This window comes from Vidua chalybeata, chromosome 9, assembly GCF_026979565.1.
Source record: "Vidua chalybeata isolate OUT-0048 chromosome 9, bVidCha1 merged haplotype, whole genome shotgun sequence".
Classification (NCBI taxonomy): Eukaryota; Metazoa; Chordata; class Aves; order Passeriformes; family Viduidae; genus Vidua; species Vidua chalybeata.
The window spans coordinates 26,593,323-26,617,859 of record NC_071538.1 but is presented as its reverse complement, the minus strand read 5'-3'; the positions used below and the strand labels follow the sequence as shown (position 1 = coordinate 26,617,859).

Here is a 24,537-nt window from a genome sequence, read left to right as displayed (position 1 = left end):
TTTTGTGAAGAAATTCTTTTGCAGACAGATAACATTTATTTTGCTTTCCAGAGAAAGACACATGCTGTTTCATAAGGATACGCCTGATTTCCAGAAATAACCATGTTTTTGTGGCTTAAACTCTTAGCATTTGGTGTTGCATTTCTGGGACAGGATGCTTTTCTCAAAGGTAGGTCGCAACTGATTTTTCTTTCTCTCATTTTGATCCCTCAATATCCTCTGTAGATATAAAACCAGTGAAAAGCTTTGCAAAGTGCAGAAATACCATCTTGGTTCAGAAATTAGAATACCATTGTGTGCAATGGTGTAAGAACCTAGGTCAGGAAGATTGGTACACTAGGCTAAAATGTCTTCTGCGTGGTCCCATGTGAGAATTATCTGGACCATTTTAAAAAACAACCACATTTGTAGCTGAATTTGAAAAAGAATACATTTAGGTCTCTTATGTGAACTTGTTCCATGTAGTTTTTATGTTCAGCTTCATCTCACGATGTAGTATTGGTTTTCTGTGTTTAAATCCTTCAAGAAAAAAGTCTTCCCATCAATGTTAGCCACTCCCTGATCACAGAATCTGCTTACAGTTGCTCAAGTTTTGATTTTTTTACTGCAGGGGGGTTAGTAACAAGTTCTAAAAGTTGTAAATTAATCTCTACTATTGGTATATTACTTATTTTGTAAAACATTATTTTTTTATTTTGTAAAAATGGCTGCTTCTTAAATAGTCTTTGGAATATCTAATTACCCCACTGCTGGTGAATTTGTTGCTTGACTTTTTGAGAGGAAGATAGAGTCCGAGAGGATGATCTTGCAAAACCTGTTAGATGTTACAGATAAAGAGAGTAGCAAGAAAAGCAATTAGTCTTGAGGTAATACTTAACCTGAAGTCAAAAAAGTATCCATCTTCAAGAAAATATTTTCTTCAGAAGAAAATGCAACATTTTATGTATATGTATCTTCCATCAGTTTAGCTGGCGATGTAATTTGGGACAGTTGATGGCAGACAAAAAGTGGCTGGAAATATTTTTTCTGAAATGGCATCGAGTTATATGCAGGGCTGAAATCTCTTTTCATTTACATTGAATTTATTCCTGCTTCTACCCTCATGTCACTATAGTAACTTGAGGTTTATACTGATGTAAGCAACAAAATGATCTGCCTTTAGTTGATAACCAGCTAAGAAGAGCATTTGAAGCCTGAGCATTAGCTCTCTTGTCCCTCAAAGTCTCTGAACAGAGACAGGACTGCATAAATCTGGTTGATAGCTGCTGGAGATTATAAGAAAACAAGTGAATGCTGCACTGTAGAGGAAAAGAACAAAATCTCTTGCTTTTCCTGACTTTTTTTTTATCTGCTGTCCTACTTTCCATTTTATAAGTCCTTCTGAGACTTCCCACTGCTACCTTTTCTCCAGAAAAGGCAGGTTACTGTCTGCTCTCTCAGCCACCTCCACAGTCAGTCAACATGTTAGCTGACAGAGAGGGCTGGAAGACAGATAAATGGGTAATAGCATTTTATTTCAAGTAATAGTTATTTTTTTCTGTTCACACACAGTAGTCTGACTTGAGCCAGTTCCTCTCTACATTTTCTAAACTGAAAAGCCTCAAGGAAATATTTTAACTCCTCTCTACTAAATTAAATCTCATGCTGTAGTATCGAGTACACAACATCATAGACCTTGTTTTTATGATGTAGTTTGGCACAGAAATTGCATCTCCTCTCAGGGTGACAGAGCCATTATATTTCATATTTGCCATGCAGATTGCTCTGCCTCGTGGTCGAGGGACACTGGGCAGTCTCCTAGGGAGGGGTTTGTTAATGGAGGAGCAGCATTTTGAAAGGGTGGCATAGGCTTTGGCTTTATGGCAATCACTTTTCAGGCACTTGATTGTAAGAGTTTGGTGGGCATTGAGACTTCTTTTGTTATTACTAAAATTATTTTCCAGCAGCCTATTGTACCTAGTGATTTTGAAAACTTAGCAGGAGAAATTTTAAGGTTGTCTTACTTCCTCCACAAGCTCAGACATCCTATAGAATATCTCTTATTTCCTGTAATCACCAAGCCACATTTAAGAGCATCAAACTACATTAAACTAAGCAAAATAGAAGTTATAGCCTGCACAAAGGCCTTTTCACTGTGTAAATCCCTCAAATAAAAAGCATGTATCCAACTAATTTTTCTGGTAAGAAAGAGATATTGTAGTGGTAATCAAACACCCCCAAAAAACTGACCAATACCCCAAAGCCCTCCCCCAAAACCCCCTAACCCAAGCCAAAAAAGTCAGAAAAACACCTTTGCTTCCCTCTTGAAAAAAGAAATGCTTGCAGAACAAGCACTGTTTCCATTAGATCATTATTTCAAGTTCACCCCTCCTCCACAAAAGTTTTAGCAATTTGACAGCTTTCAAAAGCTTTCACCCACTTCTGAGCCACTTCCTTTATTTCAGGAAACTAAATAATTGCTTGATATTTTTGGGTGTGACTTTTTTTTTCCCAAGTTAAAAGTATTGAGCTTCAGCAGGCATGATGTGCTGGTTTTGTCTGGGATAATGTTAATTTTGGACACAGTAGCTAGTATGGGTTTGTGCTGAAAACCATGTTCATCATAGAGGTAGATAACCACAACCTTCCCATCCTTTGGTGTAATACATAGATACCACTGCAAAGTGTTCATAAGATGTCTACCACACATTCATTGAGTCCATTTAGTCCATGACTTTGGGCTCCATGTTGTGGTGATACTCAGGACAGGAGAGGTGGTTTGTTTTGTGGTTATTGGGCACCAAAGCCAGCTCAATTTGGGTTCCTGATGCACTTGCTCTATTTCTTGTAAGGCTTCTCCTCCATAAGTTTGGGTGGTTCTTGTTATAGTAATTCCTAAAATATGCAATTCAAATCATGGGTTACCACAATTTAAAGGTATTTCTCTTACAGTCTCTTACCCATTCCCTTTTGGGTTTAACATTGCAATGAACTGTTCCCCTTGCCCTTATTCCAGCTTGGATTTACCCACAGACTGCAGTCCCTTAGGGTTGTACGTACTCCAAGTGGAGCTTTGCCTATGAACCAGTCTCTTCAGGGACACACCTGCTGGTATATGGATTTATCCACAGCCACAGTGGCTCTGAGGGGCAGCTGTTCCAACACAGCCCTGTCCATGGGCCACAGTGCCTTTGGAGATAGACCTGCTTCAGTGTGGCCTCACCCACAGCCACTGTCCCCTCAGAAAGCAAACCTGCCCAACCTGGCCTCACTCCTGGCTGCAGTCCCTGCAGGGTGTTCCTGCTCTGCTGTGGCTTTATCCATGGCCACACCTTCGAGGTGCTCCAGCCCAGCCTCACGAACAGCTGCTGGTGCTTCAAACTGTACCTGCTGCAGCACGGAGCTGGCCTCGGGCCCCAATGCCTTCAGGAGTGCCCCTGCTGTGGCACTGACACAGCCATGGCCACAGGCACTTCAGATGTACCCACTTTGGCATGGACTTATTCATGGCCAGAGGAGCTTCAGGATATCCTGCTCCCACGTGGACTCACCCACAGGTCCCAGTCTCTCTGACTTGTGTTCACACTGGAGGGAGTTCCAGCATGTCCAGTACAGCAGCACAGAAACAGCAGTGATGCCTGGCCATGTGCCAGTCCCTGTGCATCACCAGTGCTGTCCTCAAAATGTCCCCAGGCACAGCAGAATGAGGGGATCAGCAGCACAACAGTGGGGAAAGCAAAAAGCAGCCACAGATGAGCACTGCATTAATGTACTGTAAGGCATCAAGCCCAGGGCAAGCACAGCAGTCTGCCCAAAGCAGCCAAAGAGCAATAACAGCTGTAAATTCCATCTAACCCATTCCAATCAAAGCTGTTGTTATCTCAACTCCTTTGAGCCCTACATTGGGCACCAAAGAGGGCTGCTGTGGTTTAACCCCAGCTGGTAACTCAGCCCTACACAGCTGCATGCTCAGTGCTTCCTGGTGGGATTGGGTAGGAGGATAAAAGTGAGAAAAATCATAGGTTGAGATAAAGACAGTTGAATAGGTAAAGAAAAAACAAAGGTAAGGAATTAATTCACTGCTTCTTCTGGGCAAGTAGGTGTTCAGGCATCCCCAGGAAAGCAGGACACCATCACATTTAATGGTTACTTGGGAACAAAAATGCCATCACTCTGAATGTCCCCACTTCCTCTTTCCTTCAGGTTCCAATACTGAGCATGATGCCATATGTCATATCTCTTTGGGCAGTTGGGTCACCTGTCCTAACTGTGTCCTCTCCCAGTTTGTTGTGCACCCACAATCTCCTCCCTTAGTGGGGTGGTGTGAGAAGCAGGAAAAGCCTTGACTGTGTAAGCACTGCTCAGCAGTAATGAAAACATCTCTGGATTATTAACCTCATTTTTCATCACAGCCCCAAGATAGATAATATGAAGGAAATTAACTCTACCCCAGTCAAAACTGGCACACACATGAAATTCTGGTCATATAGTCTCCATGCTCAAGAGCTGTGCAAGTTTCCAGCTGAAAGTGCTGCATTTTCTTTTCAGATAGCTTATCCTATGGCTCTGTTTTTCCATGAAAATCTTTTTCACAGGTCAGTCTATACCCTTGGAAAGAGTCTGGCCAACCTAATTTTTTAAGCAGTGGAACTTAGTAATATTGGTTCATTTTATGTGTAGGATAAAGTCTAAGAGGAATTACTCTGGCAGGAGAATGTATATTAAGGTAGAATAAGGTGAAGAGCATCACCACTGATGCTGCCCTCTTACAGATGCCTCACTGCAGGTTCTGTTTGGGACTGTTCTTTTTTGTTGTAGTGGTGAACTCAAGGGTTTGGGAAATGCATACCCCAGTGTCCTGCACTCAGGGGCCTCTTAACCATTTACAACAAATTGGTTGCTTTACACGCTGTTCACCACCCCAGTGCTTTATTCCCAGTGAATGAAGGCAGGGAATGCTGTGCACACAGGTGGCTGGCAGCTCTGCTCGCTCCCTGGGCTGGCCAGACACAAACAACTGCTGAACTGGAAGCTGTTTAGTTTTATTGTGGTGTCATACCTAAGCTACAGGCAGGACACAAGTTCGTTGGAGCTCAGCAGAACTATGGCTGAACAACTTGGTTTCTGGACTGAAATTAGATACAGATTTGGACTAAATATGTGATTTTTTTTTTTACTCATTAACCTAGACCTGTTCAAACATAACAAGCAGATGGCTGGGTTGTGGATGTGCTATAGGTACATCTGTTGATGCAGACAGTGCAAGAGATTGGTTGTGGCCTAGTGGGTCTTTCTTACATAGTAGGGAAAATACATGTTCTAGTCATTTTTATTCACTCACATCAATATATTGACATACTAAGAATATTTTACCTGTGTAGACCTAAAGCCAAAAAAACTGTCATGCAGAGACCAGTTCTCAAGAGGGTCCAGCTCTTGGTGGCTTGGTATTTGGAAACACTTCCTTTAGTTTCAATTTGGTGAACTTAATATATTAAGGTTCTGAAAAACAAATCAACAGCAACCATGTTAAAAACACTGCATATATAATGAAATAAGGCAGAAGAAATGGGGGGAGGAAACAGGATGAAATGACTTTCCAAGTGTGCTGAGTGTCAGGAATCAAGCTCTGTTTTCCCGACTCCCATGACCTATCTTCAGAACTGCCTGCTGGTCCCATAGCGTGTGTATGCGTTAAACAGCAGCAGTCTCCACACTGAAGATGGGAATACATTGTATATATTCTGTTTTCCTTTGCTGTGCAGCTGCATTGTGGTATTTACTGTATCCTGCTGGTAGCTAGGAGAGACCAGCAAGCCATGGATATGTTCGTTCTCTGTTTACATTCTCTATCTACTTTAAGAGTTAATATTCATAAGCATAAATCTGGTCCACCAGGAAGGCAGAAGAAATTCACCCATGTTGAAGTCTGCTGACATGGTTTGACTTTCTGTACTCAGTCAACTACCTGGTGTGGTTAGCTCAAGTGTCTCTGCAGTGTCTCTACATCTCCCTTTGAAGGGCAGACTTACTCAGTCATTCCTCCTTCTTTGGGAGGCTGTTCCTCCTCTGCTGCTCTGCTCAGGGTGAGAACCAAAGCGAGAAGAACACAGCATGGGGTGGCTGCAGAGATGGAACCCGAGACAGCAGAGGAGTGAGAAGTGCTGCAGGAAGGTGTGAAGTGCTGGACAAGGCTTGCTAGCAAGAATTCAGCTTAGGAAGGTCTAAAGTGCTGGACAAGGCTTGCTAGCAAGAGTTCAGCTTAGGAAGGTCTGAAGTGCTGGACAAGGATTGCTAGCAAGAGTTCAGCTTAGGAAGGTCTGAAGTGCTGGACAAGGATTGCTAGCAAGAGTTCAGCTTAGGAAGGTGTGAAGTGCTGGACAAGGCTTGCCAGCAAGAGTTCTGCTCTGTGGCTGTGAGTTCCTCTGAGCCCCAGCAGAGCCTGTGTGTCACAGGAGTGCATGGCTTAGGCAGGGCTGGGCCGGGTGTTTGTGCCTGCTCAGAGCAGATGGGCTCACTGAGCTGGCTGCTGGCACTGAGACTGCCAGCTCTGCCTGCAGGACAGCGATTGTCCCCGAGCTCTGCTGCTTTCTGCAGCCTCCTGAGATACCCATCGTTCACACTGATTTACCTTACGTCATATATAACAAAAATCAAGCCGTTTTTTCCTTCAGACAAACTTACGAAGTGCATCCAGTATACTTTGGAGGAAGTAGTTGACTCCCTTCAAAGCCCAGTTTAGGCCCTGAAGCACTTCTGTGGGGAAAAAAAAAATGGTGAGAAGTTTTAAAGAGTGGCAAAACTCTGACTTCCTCCTGTAAATATCAAGATTAAAATAACAGATATAGTTATGAAAGTTGTTTATTTCCCTGCAACTTGACTGTTCTTTTAGCCTGCATGTCCTGATGTATTTCCAGGCTATCCACGCACTTGCAAACAGGTCTTTTTCAATGGTGTTTCAGTAACTGTTACAGCATTTTATCTATTTCTAGGCTTTTTTCCCTTTCAAGTAAAGCAGTTTGGGGCCTTCAATGCCAGGATTTTAGAAACTAGCTGTGAGCACTTCAGTGCTAGCTTATATTATCCATAGTGTTGTATAGCTAACAGGATCCACTTCTTTTCTTTTATACCACTACTTTGCAGTACTGTTCTTGCAGTTATTCCCTCTGTGTCAGTGCCTTCTCGGCTGGCCTGCTTGCTTAGGTTTCTATTCTTTAGTTTCAAAGACTTCTCTCACAATCTGTTCTTCATTCATAATCCCACTGCCTTGCAAAGAGCTCTAGAGGTACCCTTTTTAGGGCATGAATGACTTTGTTGTTGTTTCAAAAATGTGAACTCCATGGAAGAATATTTTTAATTGCCTTTTGAAATAGATTCTTTTCCCAACAGTAAGAGAAATAATCAAAATAGCTGTCTGATAGAAAAATGAAGCCATACAATGAAGCTCTTTGTAAAATATGTAAGGAAATAGTAGTTCGTTAACTGGAGCATATGTCCTATATGAGTTGAAAGGTTTTTACACTCAGAGAAATATATAATACAGAACCTCAGCTGAGATGTTATAAAAATAAAGGTCTAGCATTGCCTTTCCAGGTAATCATATACACTGCAAAACTGAATTGAATGTTTAAGATAGTATTAAGCCCTGAACTGTTTCTGGAGGCTTGTAAGTTAAGATTTATGTAGGGAAAAATAGGGTAAGATAAATGACAAAGCAGAGTCAGGCTTCTAGAATAAGATCTAAGAGACAGAAGTCAGCTGCAGTCTAGCCTGTCTCAGAAACTCCTGGTGTGAAGTGTTGCTTTCATTTCTCCAGACTTCAATTTCATCATCTGTCAAGTTGAAGATAGTAACACTTACCTTGCTGAAAATGTAGGGTCCTAATTCCTTAAATATTTACAGATATGCCTGTCAGATATGTTGCATGTCTTGCAACATGTAAACTTACCACCAATTAATGTGATGAAACTGGCTGTGCATTAGAGTATCTGAGCAAAGAAAGCAAAAGTATGGAGCAAATTACTTGTACATAAATTTATACCTTTTTCTCAGTCCTAAGGCACAGGTATTGTCAATGGGGAGCTGATAGTTTTGTGCTGAGTAAGAACAACCCATACTGTGCTTAACCCTAGCAAATCTGAAATTTTGTAAAACATGATCACATCAACTGTAGTCTCTATTTTACCCGTTATTGGGTGAAATAGCTGAAGCTGATCAATGAGTTCTTGAGACACCAGAACAGGACCACCAGCCTTTTACTTCTTGTGTCTGTGGATGAGCTGAGGTGTGCTAAACAGACCACAGCTGCAAAAGGATTCATGTTATAAAGAATCCTCCACATTTAAGGGTAAATACAATAGGAAGCCTGTCTAGTAAAGTAGGTGTTTTAGGAGTCTCAGTGGTCGCAGTTATAAACCTGAATAACTGTTCTAGGGAAGTGCAGGCCAACTTGACTTTGTCAGCATATAATGTAAAATTGTACGCTCACATAACCAAAGGAAAGATGCCCAGTGCTGCTACTGCAGCAGTTTGATTAACCTCTCAAGACAGACCTTTGGTGTCTAAAATGAATGCAAAATCACGTGTGTATACACCTTAGAGAAATCGTCCAGCTTTAATGAGTTTTGGATAGAGTATCTGGAGGATTTCTTTATTAATATCATACTTTCTTGGAAGACTTTAAATGATGAAACATATATTTTTTAAATTATGTGGAATTTTTTTTCTTGATCCCTGATGGCAGTAAGAGATTATTGCCCTAGGTCTCTTGTATGCAGTACACAAGGTTCCTCCTCCCAAAATACAGTCTGTGAATATGCATGCCTGTGCAGTGTGTGAGTGGAAGGGTAATATTTGGGATACCTCAGACTGTCTAGCAAGTACAGAAAAAAGCTTGACTTGGTTTGTAGCTTCATTAATGTTGCTATGCTCAACTGTGCTGCCTCAACAGAAGTGAAAGATCTTTCTACATCCTCCAAACACCTGCAGTCTGGTGTGTTAGTCTGAGGTAAGAAATGTGGTTGAAATTTGAGGGAAAGATGTGAAAGAGCAGAAAGAAATATGCGTTAGTAGACAATAGTAGCATTTCTGATTTTGCTGTCTGTCTGCTAATGAAATGACTTAGAAATAAATGTTTCTGAGAGACATCCAATACTCCTGCTCTTAGAAAAAATGTATGAATAATAACAGCTTAACCCAGTGTCAGCTTTCTCTAAACATTTAGAAGGTTTACAGTGGAATAGTGCTGAATACAAGGGAGGCAGCTCAAGGAAATGAATGTGAATTTTGTAAAGAGTTATTTAACCTTGATAGTAAAGGATGAAGGCTTTCTAATACTCAGACATGAAAGTTTCATAAAGTCCTATGTTGTTTGGCTTGCCAAATTTAGCATTTTTTTACTTTTCACAGACTGGTCAGTTGGGCCATGAGGATTTTGAAGTGATAAAATAGTTAAGTTTTAATATGTAGTATATTATTTATAGAGGAATGCAGTTATGGAACTCACCTACAGATGCCTTTTGAATCAACACATGATGCATTAAATTGATTAGAAATCATAGAACAGTTCAGGATAAAAATGCCAAGATATGTGGATCAATTATTCCAAAAGTTAATGAAAAACCAACAGCTGCATTTGTCTTCCTCCTGTAATTAATGCTGGGCTCAATGGCCTGCTAAGATGCAGTTTTGCACTGCCCTGAATAAATAGACAAATGTTTGGTGCAGTAGCTGGTTGAAGTTTTTCTGTTAATATTGGAAAGAAAACCATTTACAATGTAGATGTCATCAAGTGTGTCGTCCTTGCAGGAGGGTGTCTTAAATGGCAAGGGAAAAACTGCTTGCAAACCATGGTTTCTAAAAAACCACACTTTTCACCAAGCAAGGAAGACATTTTCATAACAAAATGCATGTCAGAAATGCCATTTTCAGCTGCTCTCACTGCAGCTGATGCTCTCTGTTTCTCTTCACAATAAAATTGCTGCTCACCTGAGTCTCACCTCAGTGGTGATGTCAGTGGAAAGTCTGAAAAGGATTTAAGTGTCTTACAGATTTTATTTTATTTTTCTGGTTTTGTTGGTTTGGGTTTGGTTTTTTATGGGGTTTTTTTGGGTTTTGTTTGTTTGTTTGTTTTTGTTTTTGTTTTTTTTTCCTTTAAGCCTACTGGGGGTCTTCAAACTCCAAGTTCCTATTAGCTGCCCTGAGAAAGCTGTTTGGAAGAGATATCCCTGGCTTTGACTGTAAGCTCCAAAACACTTGGGAACTGTTTTTACGTAGAATAAAATGATCAGATTTTCAGAGGACCTTCATGTGTCGGTCACGGAGACAATGTGAAAAATTGTAGTGTTCAGCTGCAAGTTAATATTTTCTGAAAGATTCTCTGAAGTTGTGAATGTTTGGAGAGGAAAGAGAGAGCTACTTGGGAAGTCAGGAATGAGCTGCTCCTCTCTGTGGTTGTGACCGTCTAATTTCTGTGTTTATAGGAGGGCTATTTTCCATAGCTGTGGTCAAGCATTCTTGCTGGGCCAGGTGCTGGACAAATGTAGGATGAATATCATCTTGTTCTCAAAGGATTTCTAATCTGATTCTGGACAGCATGGATATTTCTTAAAAGGGAATGCTATAGAGGTGAGAGGAAAGAATGATAATGGAAAAAGTAATAGCAGCATATGTGGCCAGCCAGAGAACTTGCATAATCCCCTGTGCCATTTGCTTCCTTTTCTGAGAAGGGACATACAACACCTCATTCAAAGCAGCATGCAATAAATTATTCCCAGGATTCAAGATAAACTGTCCTACACAGGTCCATGTATTGCACATATCACATTGTGCTTTTATAACCTTTATACATGTCAACAACTGGTGTAAGTATTCCTGGAAGATGACCCTTAAAGATAAAAGTACTGTGGGTAAAAAGGTGTTCCACAGCTCTTCTCTTGCTGTGTGGAAACAGTAAAAAAATCAGGTCACATACAAAGGCACTATATTTATTTGCAATGATTATTTTCTCCAGCTGTTTAATCCTTTCATTAACATATTGCATTCTCCCACCAGTGAGTGAAATACAGTAAACAAACAACCGAGTGTGTGGATGATGTGTTACAAACACACACATACATACATTCACTGTCTTCTATGGGGGAGCATGTAATCCCACCCTACAGATTCTCAGTTCTTGTAGCTGTTCCTCTACCTGCAGGAGATGAGCTAATGTGAGCAGCATCTGGATGTGGAAGAGAGGTTCCACATTCTGTTCTGTTCAGTTAAAAAAAAAATTAGGTTGCATTCACACTTTCATATCTAAGTGCTCATAAATAGTAATAACAATAATAAATTAATTTTGACATGTAATTGACCTAATTTATTTATTTAGACTGTAAATAAATATCATGTTTCCTGATTATCAGAGGGTGAATTTTGTAGATACAAACTCTAGGAGATACAAGCTCTGCAATTAATTCACATGTGACCTGGATCTGTAACACAATACAGAAAATATTTTAAAATATTTACTAAACACTACAGAGGGCTGGGGGATTTTGCTTTATTTCTTGTTTGGTTTTTGCAGAATTGATTGTTTTTAATTTGCAGTGTTGGATTTCAGGGTCATGAGGACTTTTGGGTTCTAGATGGCTGCACGTTTGAATGAAAAGGTTTTATTATAAGATGTTAAGCGTTCGGAATGGCTTTGTTTGCAAAAGCAGTAGTTTATCATAAGATACAGCTGTAAGCAGAGCCTTGAATGGAGTTGTACTGTGTAATATGTGTATAATAACTGTTTATTAATATAATCTTTCTGTAGAATCTGATCTCTCTCTGTTATGACAGCCTTTCCTCAAGATAATGAGTAACCATAGCAGGTACAGTAACCCTCCACACTTTTTAAAAATTGCTTTACATCTTTAAGGTAGTCTTTGAAGAGCACTGCAAGATAGAGTGATAAAGCTGACATATGGCTGATACCAGATCTTTGCAGTGGTGGTGGATGCAATCAGTGTCTTCACTGAAAGAAGTTCTTCAGAACTTCAGAAAGAGGTTTTTCCTCTACTGGATTCTCTTTTCTGTGAAGAGAATGAAAATCTGTTCAGTGTTTTATATGTGTGGTGCTCAATGTACAGTTCAGGCCATATTTACAGAATTGCTACTGAAGACTTTCTACAACTAGAAATACTTGTTTCTTTTTATGTTTTTTGAAGCTGCTCCTGCTGATTTTCTGTAGCTAAGTGCTACACACATATAGATTTTCATACTTGTGATGATAAAATGGCCCAAAGAGAAGATCAATCTAATAATCAGAAAAATTAACTGAAGTTAGGGGTGCTTTAAGGAGAGGGGTGCTTGTCTCAGATTAATTTTCAGTTTTGAAAGGTCACCACTTCTGTCAATCAGGCTGGTATAATTAAGAACCTGTTAATTGCAGGCCAGTTATTAATGATTGCTGCATGTAAAATTTAGTGTGACTACATTTTGTAGCATCATACAAGATTCTGTGATGAGAGCTGGAATATTACTCCTGTTACCTAAACCACCATTTCCCTACTTAGCTGTGAGATCTCTATGTTCTCAGGGTTCTTTGCCTCCCTTACTCCATGGCACAAGCACAGAATCAGCTCTGCAGGTGAAAGGCATCTTCACCACGTGCTCTGGAGCTGTATTCTAAGCTGGACCAAAAGAGCAGTCTGTGATCACAGAATGAAACCTCTCTGTGGATGTTCAGCAGTATCAGGAAAGGAAAAGGACTAGGGCTTTGCACTGGCAATGCAAATGGATATTTGCCAGTTCGTGAGTGATTGCCTTTGCTCCCTGGACAATGACTTTTGGAACAGCTTATGTGAGTAAGATTTTATTATAAAAAGCAGCCCTGCTGCTGGTAAACATTATTTATTAAAGGAAATGCAAAAGAAAAGAGCCTTGGGACACCTGTTCATCATAGCAAATTGTCACCTCATAGAGGTAATATAAAATATTTCTACTTCATAAAAGGAATTCAGTGCAATTTCTAAATATCTTACTGTTCCACAGAGCTCAGAACACTAGTAAATAAAAGTTATTTTACTTTATAAAAAATAATTGTTTTCTTTCCCAGTAAATCAGGGAATTTCTCATTAAAGAAGTAAATTAGTACTGCAGGCACAATCATGTTTTGGCATTATTCTAAAGAGGATGAAAACCTACTGGCTTATCTCCAGCATTTCTTCAGTGATATCATTTTTTTGCCCTTTTCTCTTTTTTGCCTTTTTTCTTTTTTAAAACTAGTGCTCTGTGTCCTATACTCATATTTCTTATAGCTGTCAGAACTAGTGCAGAAGTCTAGTTAGCCCTTCCTGACTGATTTCCTGCTCAGCCCTTTGTCCCCTGCCACCAGCTCCAAAGACAGGGAAGAGCTGATTGGAGGGCCACAGTGGAGGAAGCTGTGGAATCTGCTACGATTGTAATTCTGAGCACTCTTGGAAACAGTCGTGGAAATAAAGCATTTCATTTTCTTAGTGATTCTATCTGATCCAGTTTGGGGGAAAAGCACTAACAGTCTTGAACTGATTCATCAGGATAGGTAGCATCTTTGTCTCTAGATGAGTATGGAAAATTACCTGACCTTTGATGGATATTTTGATAAAAGCAGACACACAGGCCTAGGCACAGTTTCCAGGAAGTGTAGGCAGAACATTCTCATTCTTCCAATCTAAAAAAGAGTATAGGCAATTCTTATAGGTGTGGGAGGAGGAATTCTGCTCAGAGAAAGGATTATAGTGCCTCTTCAGAAGATTCTTACCTGGAGAAGCTCTCATGTTTGTGAGAGTTTTGCCTAAGACAACATAGCTTGTCTTTAAAATCAGTGTTAATAAGGTTTCAGTGTTTTCCTTATTTAAATCTGTGCCATTAAGAAAGCAGAGTTATTCACTAGTTTAAATTTGGTCAAATTCCTTGGGATTCCTTATAGAAAATTTAAACTACATCATTTATCAGGCCAGACACACAAGGCTTGATCTCTTGGCCACCCCATAGACATCATTCAGGATTCACAAGCCATGAATGCGTAGCCAGTTTTTGCAGTGTGTGGGTTTCTGTATGCAAGCAGAAACACAGTGATTCTTCCAAAGGGTTTAGAATAGATCCTGCTTTCAGGAATGTACCCGAATCTTTATTATTTCACATGCATAAGTGGTTTTGAGTGAAACATAATTTTAGTGATGGTCATTTTCATCTTTTAGGTAAGACAAAGAAATGTGATTTCCTTAAAAGACCCATTTTTAAAAAAAACCCATTTTTTATGACAATATTACCTTGCAAAACATTTGTGTCATTAGAGGGAAAAAGTATTATTTGCAGAAATCAGATCACGTATTTATTTCAGTAAGTGCTGGTAAACATTATTTATTAAAGGAAATGCAAAAGAAAAGAACCTTGGGACACCTCTTCATCGTAGCAAATTGTCACCTCATAGAGGTGATATAAAATAGTTCCATTTCATAAATGGACTTCAGTGCACCTTTCTAAATGTCTTACGGTTCCACAGAGCTGAGAACACTTTACACTTTAGCAAGTAAAAGTTATGATTTTTGTGTTAAATGGAAACATTCAGATAGCTGACTTCCAAAAGGTCACTTGAAAAGCTGCTGAATAAAAAGAAATGTTCTGGACCTTTTTCTGAGTAAGAAGCAAAAAAAAAAAAAAAAAAAAGGGATCAGGAATGAAGAAAAAAAGAGCATTTTTACATTGAAGTTGATTGCTTGTGACTGTAATTTCATAAAGGAAGTCACATACTTTGCAGCACGCTGAAGCAAAAAGCCATATTGAACAACTCAAATTGAGAGTATGACACTCATACATACATGAAATGAACCATTAATTTAATGAACCTTATTGGTCAATCAGCAGCATGGTAGGAGGCCTGTACATCACCTGAGCCAGTTGTAGAAATCCTGGGTCAACCTTCTGCATAAAGTACTTGTCATCCAAGTAAGGGTGGACACAAGCACTTAATGTGGTATTCAGCAAAGACTACTGCAGGAGGACTTGAGGGCATTAATCCTTCTTCCTGAGGGAGGATTGCTGTCATCTTGAACAGAAAATCTCTGCCTAATTCCAGTCAGAAGTATCAAATTGAGCACTATAAAAGAGTTGCTTGGACAGTTGGGTCAGATCAGAGGGTGTTATTTTGTAATGAACATGAGCAAGAGTAAATCGAGAGCAGAGAAATAACAGTGATGTCTCAGTAATTTTGTAGCAGGGCTCAGTATGTTTAGCATTTCCAGATTTTCTGATCTGGAATTATTGTAGCATTGCAGGAGGCAAATACAAACAAGAATTAACATGATCAGGATGATGGTAGGTCTTAGTGAGGCAGATTGTTATAGAAGTTACCATCTACCTTTCTACCATCTTTTCTTCTTTAAATAAGTCCAACCCCCAAATCAAAACAGATCAGCTGAGCTGGTGCTGCAGAGTCCTGACCCAGGACTTAAGTCAGAGTGACACATTTGTTTGAGTTCTCTTTCAATCTAAGGGACTATAAGAGCCTTTTCATTTGAGGTGGAAGGTGTTGCAGAGTGTGTGTTGCAGTGTTGGTGGAGTCATATAGAGGAAGATGAAAAGTCTCACTACAGGAAATGTGATCATTAGGGAAATGATCTGTCACAAAATTCATTGCAATGCCACATTTCAGAACAAAAAGTGCTTCAAAGCTTTTAGCTCAAAAACAAGCTCAAACCCAGATCCCTATGACTTCTTTTCATATAGAGACAGGAGATTTCACTCATAATAATACTGGGAATGGCTGACAGTGTGTGATGCTGAGTTTTTGATATGTTAGATGTTTCTTGAACACAGATTCCATCTAGATGCTTCACAATGCAGTTGCTAGAGGAGAAACCAGTTTGATTGCAAATACATCCTGACTTGGTCTCTCTACTCATTATCTTTATGGTATACTTGCTTTTCATAGTCCCGCTGTTGTTTTAATATCGAAAATTCTTTCTGAATTTCAGCTCTTTGATGATTATTTGCTAAAAATAATTAGATTTGATATTGTTTTATTGTCCACTGCTTGCAGTCTTACTGGTGAGTCTTTCTAATATTGTTTTTGATGGATTTAATATAATGATCAAGTTGGCAAGCCCAGCTTGTGCCTTCTTCATAGGTGAAGTCTTGTTATGAGGAAAACAGAGAAAGTAAAAAAGATTCCTTAGATTCTCATTTTGGATAGGAGTTGTCTGCATGCTACAGAAAAAAAAAAAAAAAAAGATGTTTAAACAGCACAGCGGGCAGATTTTCCACATCTGAGAGGTTCTAAGGATGCTGTGGAGATGCAGGGGATGTTCATCTTCTGCAAACCAAATTCTGACCACTTTCCTGCTTACAAAGGTTAGAGGCATTTCAAGGACACACCCAGGTCCATTGCACTACCTTTGTGCTGTCAGCAGATTAATAATTAATCAGAATGAATTTTCTGTATTTCTTTCCACTGGCATTTCTGATCTGTCTGTCAGGGCAACTTTATTGAAATCAACTGATTTTTTTGCTATTTTCTAATATTTGTAATTTTGTTATGCAGATAAATTTTTTCTTTAAAATTTCTTTAAAAGGGATTTTAAAACATAAGATATTTTTTAAAAGCTTAATAATGCAAACTATGAGATAAAAAAAATCCATAAAAATGATAAGGTAGGAGAGAAGCATGGTGTGACATCCTTGCCTGGCTGTCAGCCCTCTGGCTGTCCAGGAAGTCACCTTGGCACACGTGGCTCCTTCCATCTCTCCTGCAGATTTAGGCTTCTTTCATGTAGAGCCAGTGTGGCAGATGGAGGTGCTTCCCCTTTGGTGTCAGTGCTTGATCTGGACCTGCAGTCTTGGAAGCGTTGTCAGGATTGTTGGTATAGTGATATTCATCCATTTCTACTGATGCATGAAGGATGGGACTTGAGGCCATTTGGATGCCTCTCATCATACTCTTAGGCAGTGTGTGATTTTTCCAGTGATTGATTTGCTCTTGCTGTAGTAAGTCACCAATTTTCACCTAAAAAAACCCATGACTTGGTTTAATGTCATGTTTTAATTGGTGCTTTTTCACAGAGAATATATTCTACTTTAAAAAAGCATAGGTAACAATATGCAGGTGCAGTGATTTGTTTTAATGGTCTGAAAAATCCTTCATCCCCAGTACTTGGGAGTGCATGCTAATTGAGTTTGTATTCTTCTTTTTGAGGACAAGGCACACATTTGTAGTGTCTTGCTGCAAACACCATTAAGTTAGACTGGAAATTGGGCATACAAAGAAACAGTTAATTCACTCCGTTGTATCAAGCTCCAAGCATACCTAACCAAAGGACTGCTTGCATATTTTAAGGCAGTGGCAGAGATATACCACAAAGAGCTTCTGTAATATAAGTAGTATTTGGAGTTACTATTGTAAAAAGATATGCACACTTAGTGTTAGAAAGTGAGAGATGTGAGTATGTTACATAAATGCAATGTATTGTTATATATGTTATCTTCTGGGTGTAATTTAAACAGTAAAAGTTACATCTCCTTTGAAATCCCCAGTGCTATTTCTGTGGAATATGAGCTCTAGTCTTCTCTGGGACAAGAGTTTAAAAGTTAGCTCTAGGAGAAAGCATTTTAGAATGTATGGAAAGTATACAAATATAAGCTGAAATCCTAGAACCTGTCAGGAAATTATGACAACACACTGTGCAAGTGTGTGCCTCAGGCTAAATGGAGAGGGAGCAGTAAAGCCTGAGAAAAAAATAAAGCTTCAGTTATGAGTGCTTGTGTAGGTAGCAGTGGTTTTCTGAAGATGAAAATCCATCTAAAGTGATACTAAATAAAGGTAATATCTACTACTGTAGATAAAATTCAAAGCAATTATTACCAAAATGAAATCATTAATTCAGGAAATCACATAAACCATAATTAATCAAGAAATTATTCCAATATATGAGAAAAGCTGTGAATAACTTGATGGGTCTGCTAGATTGTTAAAAAGTACTAGAAGCAATAAAACTGAAGACTAAAGTGCCTTTTTACCAAGTTTTCATGCAGTCAGCCCCAGAGAGATTCATGAGGAGGGGGCCCAGCAGTTTAACAGCTCAAAGTGTTTGTTTCTGGGAGCACTGGGGAAGAGCAGAAATGAGATCTGTTGCCTTTTTTTTTTTTTTTTTTAACTAATGCTAAATTTTCTTTTAGGAAAGAAAAGCTTATGAGTAAGCTTATTAAAAAAGCTTATGGATGTTGTCTGTAGGAAGTAAGTTTCAGAGCTGAATGTTGTGGAATTACCTAATATTTCTTGAAGGACCTATGAATATGAAAATCCAATTTAAAAAACCCAAACAAAACAACAAAACAGCTGCCTGAGCATCAGCTGCTGCAGTAGAGGTAGCCAGGGGATCATCATTTTAACAATGGCGGCTCTTTGGACTTTAGGTAGATCAATGAAGCTTCAGTAATTAAAAAATACTTGAAATAGTAATAGCAGAAGGATAAAAGAAAAAAGGACTTTGGAGGTCTGTACTGGGCAGCTTGGATCATCCTGGCCCAGGACAGTCTCTGGATATTCTGTGCAATGCTCAGAGAAGGGAAATGACACTCTTTGTTCTTAGATATTTGCCATCTCATAGTGTACCATGAAGTTTGTGTCATTGTGGTGGTTCCCTGTGTTGTGCTTTGTAGCTAAAAAAGCACACTAAAAATGGAAAAAAACGAGTCATTAGGGCAACTACACTTTCTGTTTCTTTAGTTCTGCAAAATTCTGTGTCTTCAAACAATGTAGGCTGAAGTATTAATGCTTCTGTACATTGCCATCATTCCTCTTACCTCAATGAGGAAGTTTACTCATTTGTGGGTTGATAGGCAGCCTTGCCTGGGAATGGGAAGGTGCTTGCTGGCAATGCGAGCTGAGAGCTACTTTGCTAAGTGCAGACCAGTGCTCTGCTAAATGAAGATAAAATTCAGGCACCCACATCCTGTCACACCATTTAGTTCTTGCTGGCTGCCATTTACCAGGAAATTGAAGTAAGTCCATTAGCTCCAAACACTGTTAAAAAACAGCAAAGACTTTAAAAAGTTATACTTGATTTGCCTTATACTGTGCACAGTTGAAAGTGTGCCTTGTGAGCTTAACCCTCTGCTCGTGCAACTCTTCCTGGTGGTGGCAGAGGAGGAGCAAAACCAGCTCTGGCTACTGCTCTGCCATAATAGGTTTCCAGGTGAATGGAGTAAATTCACAGAACTGGTAGCTAATGCAACTCTTCTTGTACATCTGTAATCATTATTTGCTGCCAATTCCTGTGTACCCTTGTACCAAAGATGTTGCATATGCAGCTTAAAATTATTGAAAAATTCAACTGTGTTTGATTTTTGAAATACATATATGTTTCAGATGAAGTTATTGACTAGGGAAGTAGGTATTCTCCTTTTATTACTCTATAATGTTAGCAACTTTAATTTAACTTAACCAATAAATTATTAAATAGGGCTGAATGGGTCTATTTTGGAAATTCTTCTGAAATCAGTATGTTATTTGAAAAGAAATATAAATTTTAATTAAGCTTCTTAGTTTACCTGAAGTCAAACCATATTATCCCAATGAAAACCGGTCAAGACCAGGAAGATAAACATAGTAATATGGTTATGCATCACAGGCTTGCTGGGCAAGCAAATCTGAACTGCTATCTCTGTAGAAGACTGAACTAATTCTTGTGATTTTATCATCTCTGAATTTCAGAATTTCTGATCAAACTCTCAAGGCTTCCTAAACAGCAGTCTAGGTGGCAAGCCTGAAGCAGCTGTAAGTTCCTAAGGAAACTCTGGTGCAAATAAATGTCATTTTTTGACTACTGAGTTAGACTGAACATGTCTTTCAGATTGTGCTGTGGAGGCATCATCAGAGTTGTGGGCCAGTTTCCTGGAGTGTGTTGTAAGCAGATTCACAATGATAAGAATGAGGAGCCAGGCAGACAGCCCTTCACATATGGCTTCTGCAATTTTAAGCTGCACAGCGGAGAGTAGCATTGTTGGGTGGATGTGCAGAAGGCACTGGAGCCCTGCAGCACCTGCCCCAAACCCCCCCTCGGAGCCCGTTCATGTGTCAGCCGTGCTTCATAAGCTGTTGTCAGTGTCAACGTTAATGCAGAGCCTGGGAAGGAAGAGAGTTTGACATTTTGTCAAGCTTATACTACAGACCAAACATGTAGCAAGGGTTTTATCTACTTTAAAGTGTTAAAATAATTCCTCTGCCCCTTCCTGCTGAGGTGGTGGACTGCAGTGGGTTTTATCTGCTTTATGTGATGTCTCTGTATCTCTGCCAAAGCAAAACTTAGAGCTGACTAATGGATGAACACCAACATTGACTCTCAGCTTTGTCCCCTCAGGTCTGAAGGCAGAAACAAGACAATGGGAACCCTCCCATAGTTAAGCCACTCAAATCTAACCTGAAGCTGATTTAAACTGAAAAGGGAGTTAGACCATGTGGCTGACTGACTGTGATGAGTCATAGCCAAAAAGGACATGATTCCACAGTACAGCAATGCCAGGCAGAGAGGCCCCTGAACAAGCAGTAACACAACTGCTAGCGGAAGCAGGACTTTTACAACTGCATTCAGGAGTGTAGTGCCAAAACTCATTAACTTTGATGAGGTAAAAGATGACTTTCATTAGCAGCTGCCAGTAACTTAAAACTGAAAGACAAAACAAGCTTGGCAGTTAAGCTTTTTTAGCACTGTGCACCTTTGCACAAGTAAAAGCACTTACGCTCCTGTCTGGAGGGCCAATGCTCTGGAAAGAGGTTGGTATTGCTCATGTAATGTAGACCAAAGCCATGGTCAAATAGATTGCAATGGTTCTAACATGAGAAGCTCTTCATGATACCAAGTGCTGTGGGATCCCACTGAGCCATCAGCCACTCATCTCTGCAGAGCCAGCTCCTCTATCTGCCAGTTCCCCAATCACTCATGATGTGGGATTGAGCAGGGGGATCTCAGCTCAGTGTAGGAGATGTTGTTGACCTTAGTGCCATTTCTTGCATTCATTGGACAATTCTTTTAATAAGTTCCATTTCCATTCATCAGAGAATCCTGTTCCTTTGGGGTGGCTGTCGGCTCCATACATGTGCCAAAAATGAATTGACAGACTTTAATTCAGTTTTCTTTTTACACTATCTGCTATGGAGGATTGGCTATTCGTACCCTAACAGAAACACATTATGTCCTTGGTACAGGGTTCTGTTCCCTGATCATTGTGTTCCTTATTTTCTTGAAAGTTCAAAAGTCTTTGTAATGCTTTCTTTTGACCCTGTCAACCTTAAAAACAGTCAGACATATCTTTCATTGCAGTATTTCAGACTTCTTTATGCTGTTGTCACTGCAGATAATGTTCGTCTGTCCTTAATTTCTTTGGGTCTTGGTTATGTAAATGTATATAAAGAACATATTTGATATTCAAAAGGAAAGAAAGATCACATTGTGTTAACAAGGCAGAATTTATTATTCATAAGCAGATGAGCAGAACATCTTGACCATGGAATTTCTTGACCATGGAATTTCTTGACCATCATCCTTGACCATGGAATATCCTACAAAAGGATCTTATGCAGCAAAATGGAAATCTAGAAACTAGAGTTTTACTTTTTAGTACATTTTTCAAAGTTTCTGCTCATGGGGGTATTATTGATAATCCTGACTAAAATGCTGGAGTCTCTTTCTCAGTTGCCTTGCTAATGTTGGGCACCATTAAAAATGGTCTTTAATATTTTTAATATGAATTAACCTACCTTGAAAGTTTCAGCATGAAGCATAATGAAAACTGAAAAATTTGATGAAGAATTTGGGTGAGGGTGCTGTAGATTGTGCAGGGCTTTGATCATAGTTCTGTTTATCCAAGCACACCTAACAGTTTACATGCTGGTGCAGAGCAGCCCATGGAAATCCAGGTGATCCCACACTGGAGTTGGTCTCCATGCACCAAATGGAGGCACAGAGAAGGCTCACGTGCCTTCCTGATCCAACAGAGCTGTGCTGAATTAAGCACTGTCAATGCCCACTTCCTGCTTGTGTGTGCTGCTGGGGGGTTATTAAGAGATCTGTTACATGCCAGACTCTATAGAAGTCTTGATTCACAATATCTTTCTTCAAACTATGATCTTTTTCCAAGCTATACTTAATTCCTACTGAAGTAAATGACAAATAACAAATTTCTGTACTTCCTTGAACACCCTACCAGAAGGTTATGGTTTTTTTTAGTTTGTTTGTATTATCAATTTTGTGGGGCATACATATGAAATGCAAAATAATAGCTGCTGAACAATATCTTCAAGTGCCTTAGTCTACACAACTGGAAAAAAACCTTATATATTTCCATATTAAAAATGAAAGAGCAGTAAAATTTACCAGTTCATGTGGCCATATATTCACCAGTATTTCAACCAAATACTGTAAAACTATAGACTTAGAGAAGCCTTACCCACATTTGCACATGCTTTTGTCTTTCTGCTTCAGCTTTTCCATCTGTCATCACAGCAGCCAGTACACACGCTACTTCCAAACTGCTCCATCTATGGGGATGTGTGTATACAAACTGATACTTGTGTTACAAATCAAATTGGGTTCCTGACCTCCCACCTCCACGTGGGAGTTGTTGTCATAAGATATGTAATGCTGCTATATACACATTTCTTATTATTACACATAAGACATGTTTACAGGTCTGTGGTATTTCCTGGCTTGTGAATAGCTGTGCCTATATAAAGAGTGTAAAATTATTTGGAGCATGAAATTGGATGTTCTCTTAACTTTGGCCTGAGGGCTTTCTGTGGGCCCCTATACATTGAAAGGTCCATACAATTCTTTTCCTAAATAAATTCTTGTCTAGCATCCTTATCCTTTGATTTTTCTTTTTTTTCCCAGATCGCTCATTTAATACTTTTAGAATAAAAAATTATAATAAAAAAGGAAACTTGAAATGCTAATGAAAATTGCCTTCCACAAGCAAAAGATAGCAGCACAGACTATTTATGTTCTTTTTGCCTAGAATTATTTAAAGAGATGCTGAAATCAGTCTTGTTCAAATCTTGAGGAACACAAGAGCAGAGTGGAGTCCTTCCGTTCTGCGCCTTTATTTTTATTTCCTGAAACATTCAGCATACAGTATTTTAGAAAAAGATGATTAGCATAGCATTTAAAGCAAAATTAGATGAACTGTTTTCACCTCCCTTTGCTTGTGATTATCAGGTGGTTTGTTAAAGTTGGATCTCATGTCTCCTATTTGTTAAAATAAAAATAGTAAATTGAGAAAGAGGGAAAAAAAGAACATATTTAAAATGCAGTGAAAGGCCCAGTGCTGGGTACCAAAATTACTGATCTGGTTTCAAAAGGAAAATAAAGAAGGAGAGGGGATCAAGAAATCACTTTCACGTAACGTTTTTATTGAATTCCAGAGGACTTGTGTGGACTCTGCTCTCTTCTGAAATCTGTTCATCATTGCTTTTGATGTGACATGAAGTAAGGGCCCCTTCTTGACCTGCTCAGCTGCTCAGCTTCCCTGAAGGGACAGAGCCCAAGTTTTGCAATCCCGATTTTGAGATAGTGAGAGGCTTTTGTAAGTGTGTGCAGGGCATTTTGGGGAGCTCAAGTTCAAGGAGTTTCTCTCTTTGCAGTCTGTTCCTGTTTATGCAATCAGACGGATGTGGGCATATTTTTTATGTCACTTTCAGATCCCTTGTCTCTGAACTTCATAATTTTAAATTAATTTCTAATCGCAATATGCCATTATCTCCACTTTGCATGGGATGTTAGAGAGACACAGACATGGAGGGTACATCCAACCACTCATGCAATTAAGTGAGTAAAAAGTGAAATTCCTGGGTAGGACTTGGTCACAGTTCCAATTTTTCTCATTCTAGCTGAGGACAAGATGGATTTCAGGTCACACATTAAATACAGGACATTTTGATTAATTTAAATAGTGTAATTACTGCTTTTCACAGAATCCCAGAATTAACTAGGTTGGACAAGACCTTTGAGATAATTGAGTCTAACCTATGACATAACACCACCTTGTCAACTGGAACATGGAATTAAGTACTATATCCAGCCTTTTCTTAAACACCTCCAGGGAAATAATAAAAAATGAATGATAAATTTTATCTGGCAGTGTTCTGGAAGATAATGACATGCATCACTGAATGATTTACTTTTCAAATGACTTTTGCATGAATAATGCTGGTAGAATCTGACCCTTACATGATGCTTCCTATCAACATTTTGTATGTATAGATTACTGTGTTTTAAATTGCACCCTAACAAGAATGCAGTTGATTTAGCTGTTGGTCAGTGAATCCTGGCTGTCAGAGTATTTTATGAACAATAAAAATGTTATTCAGTGGCATATTTGATGAAGGATATTCAATTCTGATGAATTTTGGCCTGAATGTCTAGAGGAAAAAGAATAAGTGAAGATAGTAGCCAAGTAAAATCAGTGTCCCTTGAAACAAAGAGAGTTTGCTGGCTGCAGCTGGCAGCCCCAGGAGGGCGAGGAAGCTGCCCAGCAGGCAGAGTTGGTATGGGAACAGTT

The 24,537-nt window shown here is 39.3% G+C and overlaps 1 protein-coding gene across 4 annotated transcripts in view; it reads left to right on the top strand.

The window, feature by feature from the left end:
- Positions 1-24,537, top strand: part of PTPRC (protein tyrosine phosphatase receptor type C) — a 64,871-nt gene that overhangs the window by 5,476 nt on the left and 34,858 nt on the right. For all 4 annotated transcript variants that reach the window (XM_053950968.1, XM_053950967.1, XM_053950965.1 and 1 more), the window contains exon 2: positions 52-169. In XM_053950968.1, coding sequence (XP_053806943.1) covers positions 103-169 — 67 coding nt within the window. In that variant the 5' untranslated portion in view covers positions 52-102. The remainder of the gene's footprint in view (positions 1-51; positions 170-24,537) is intronic.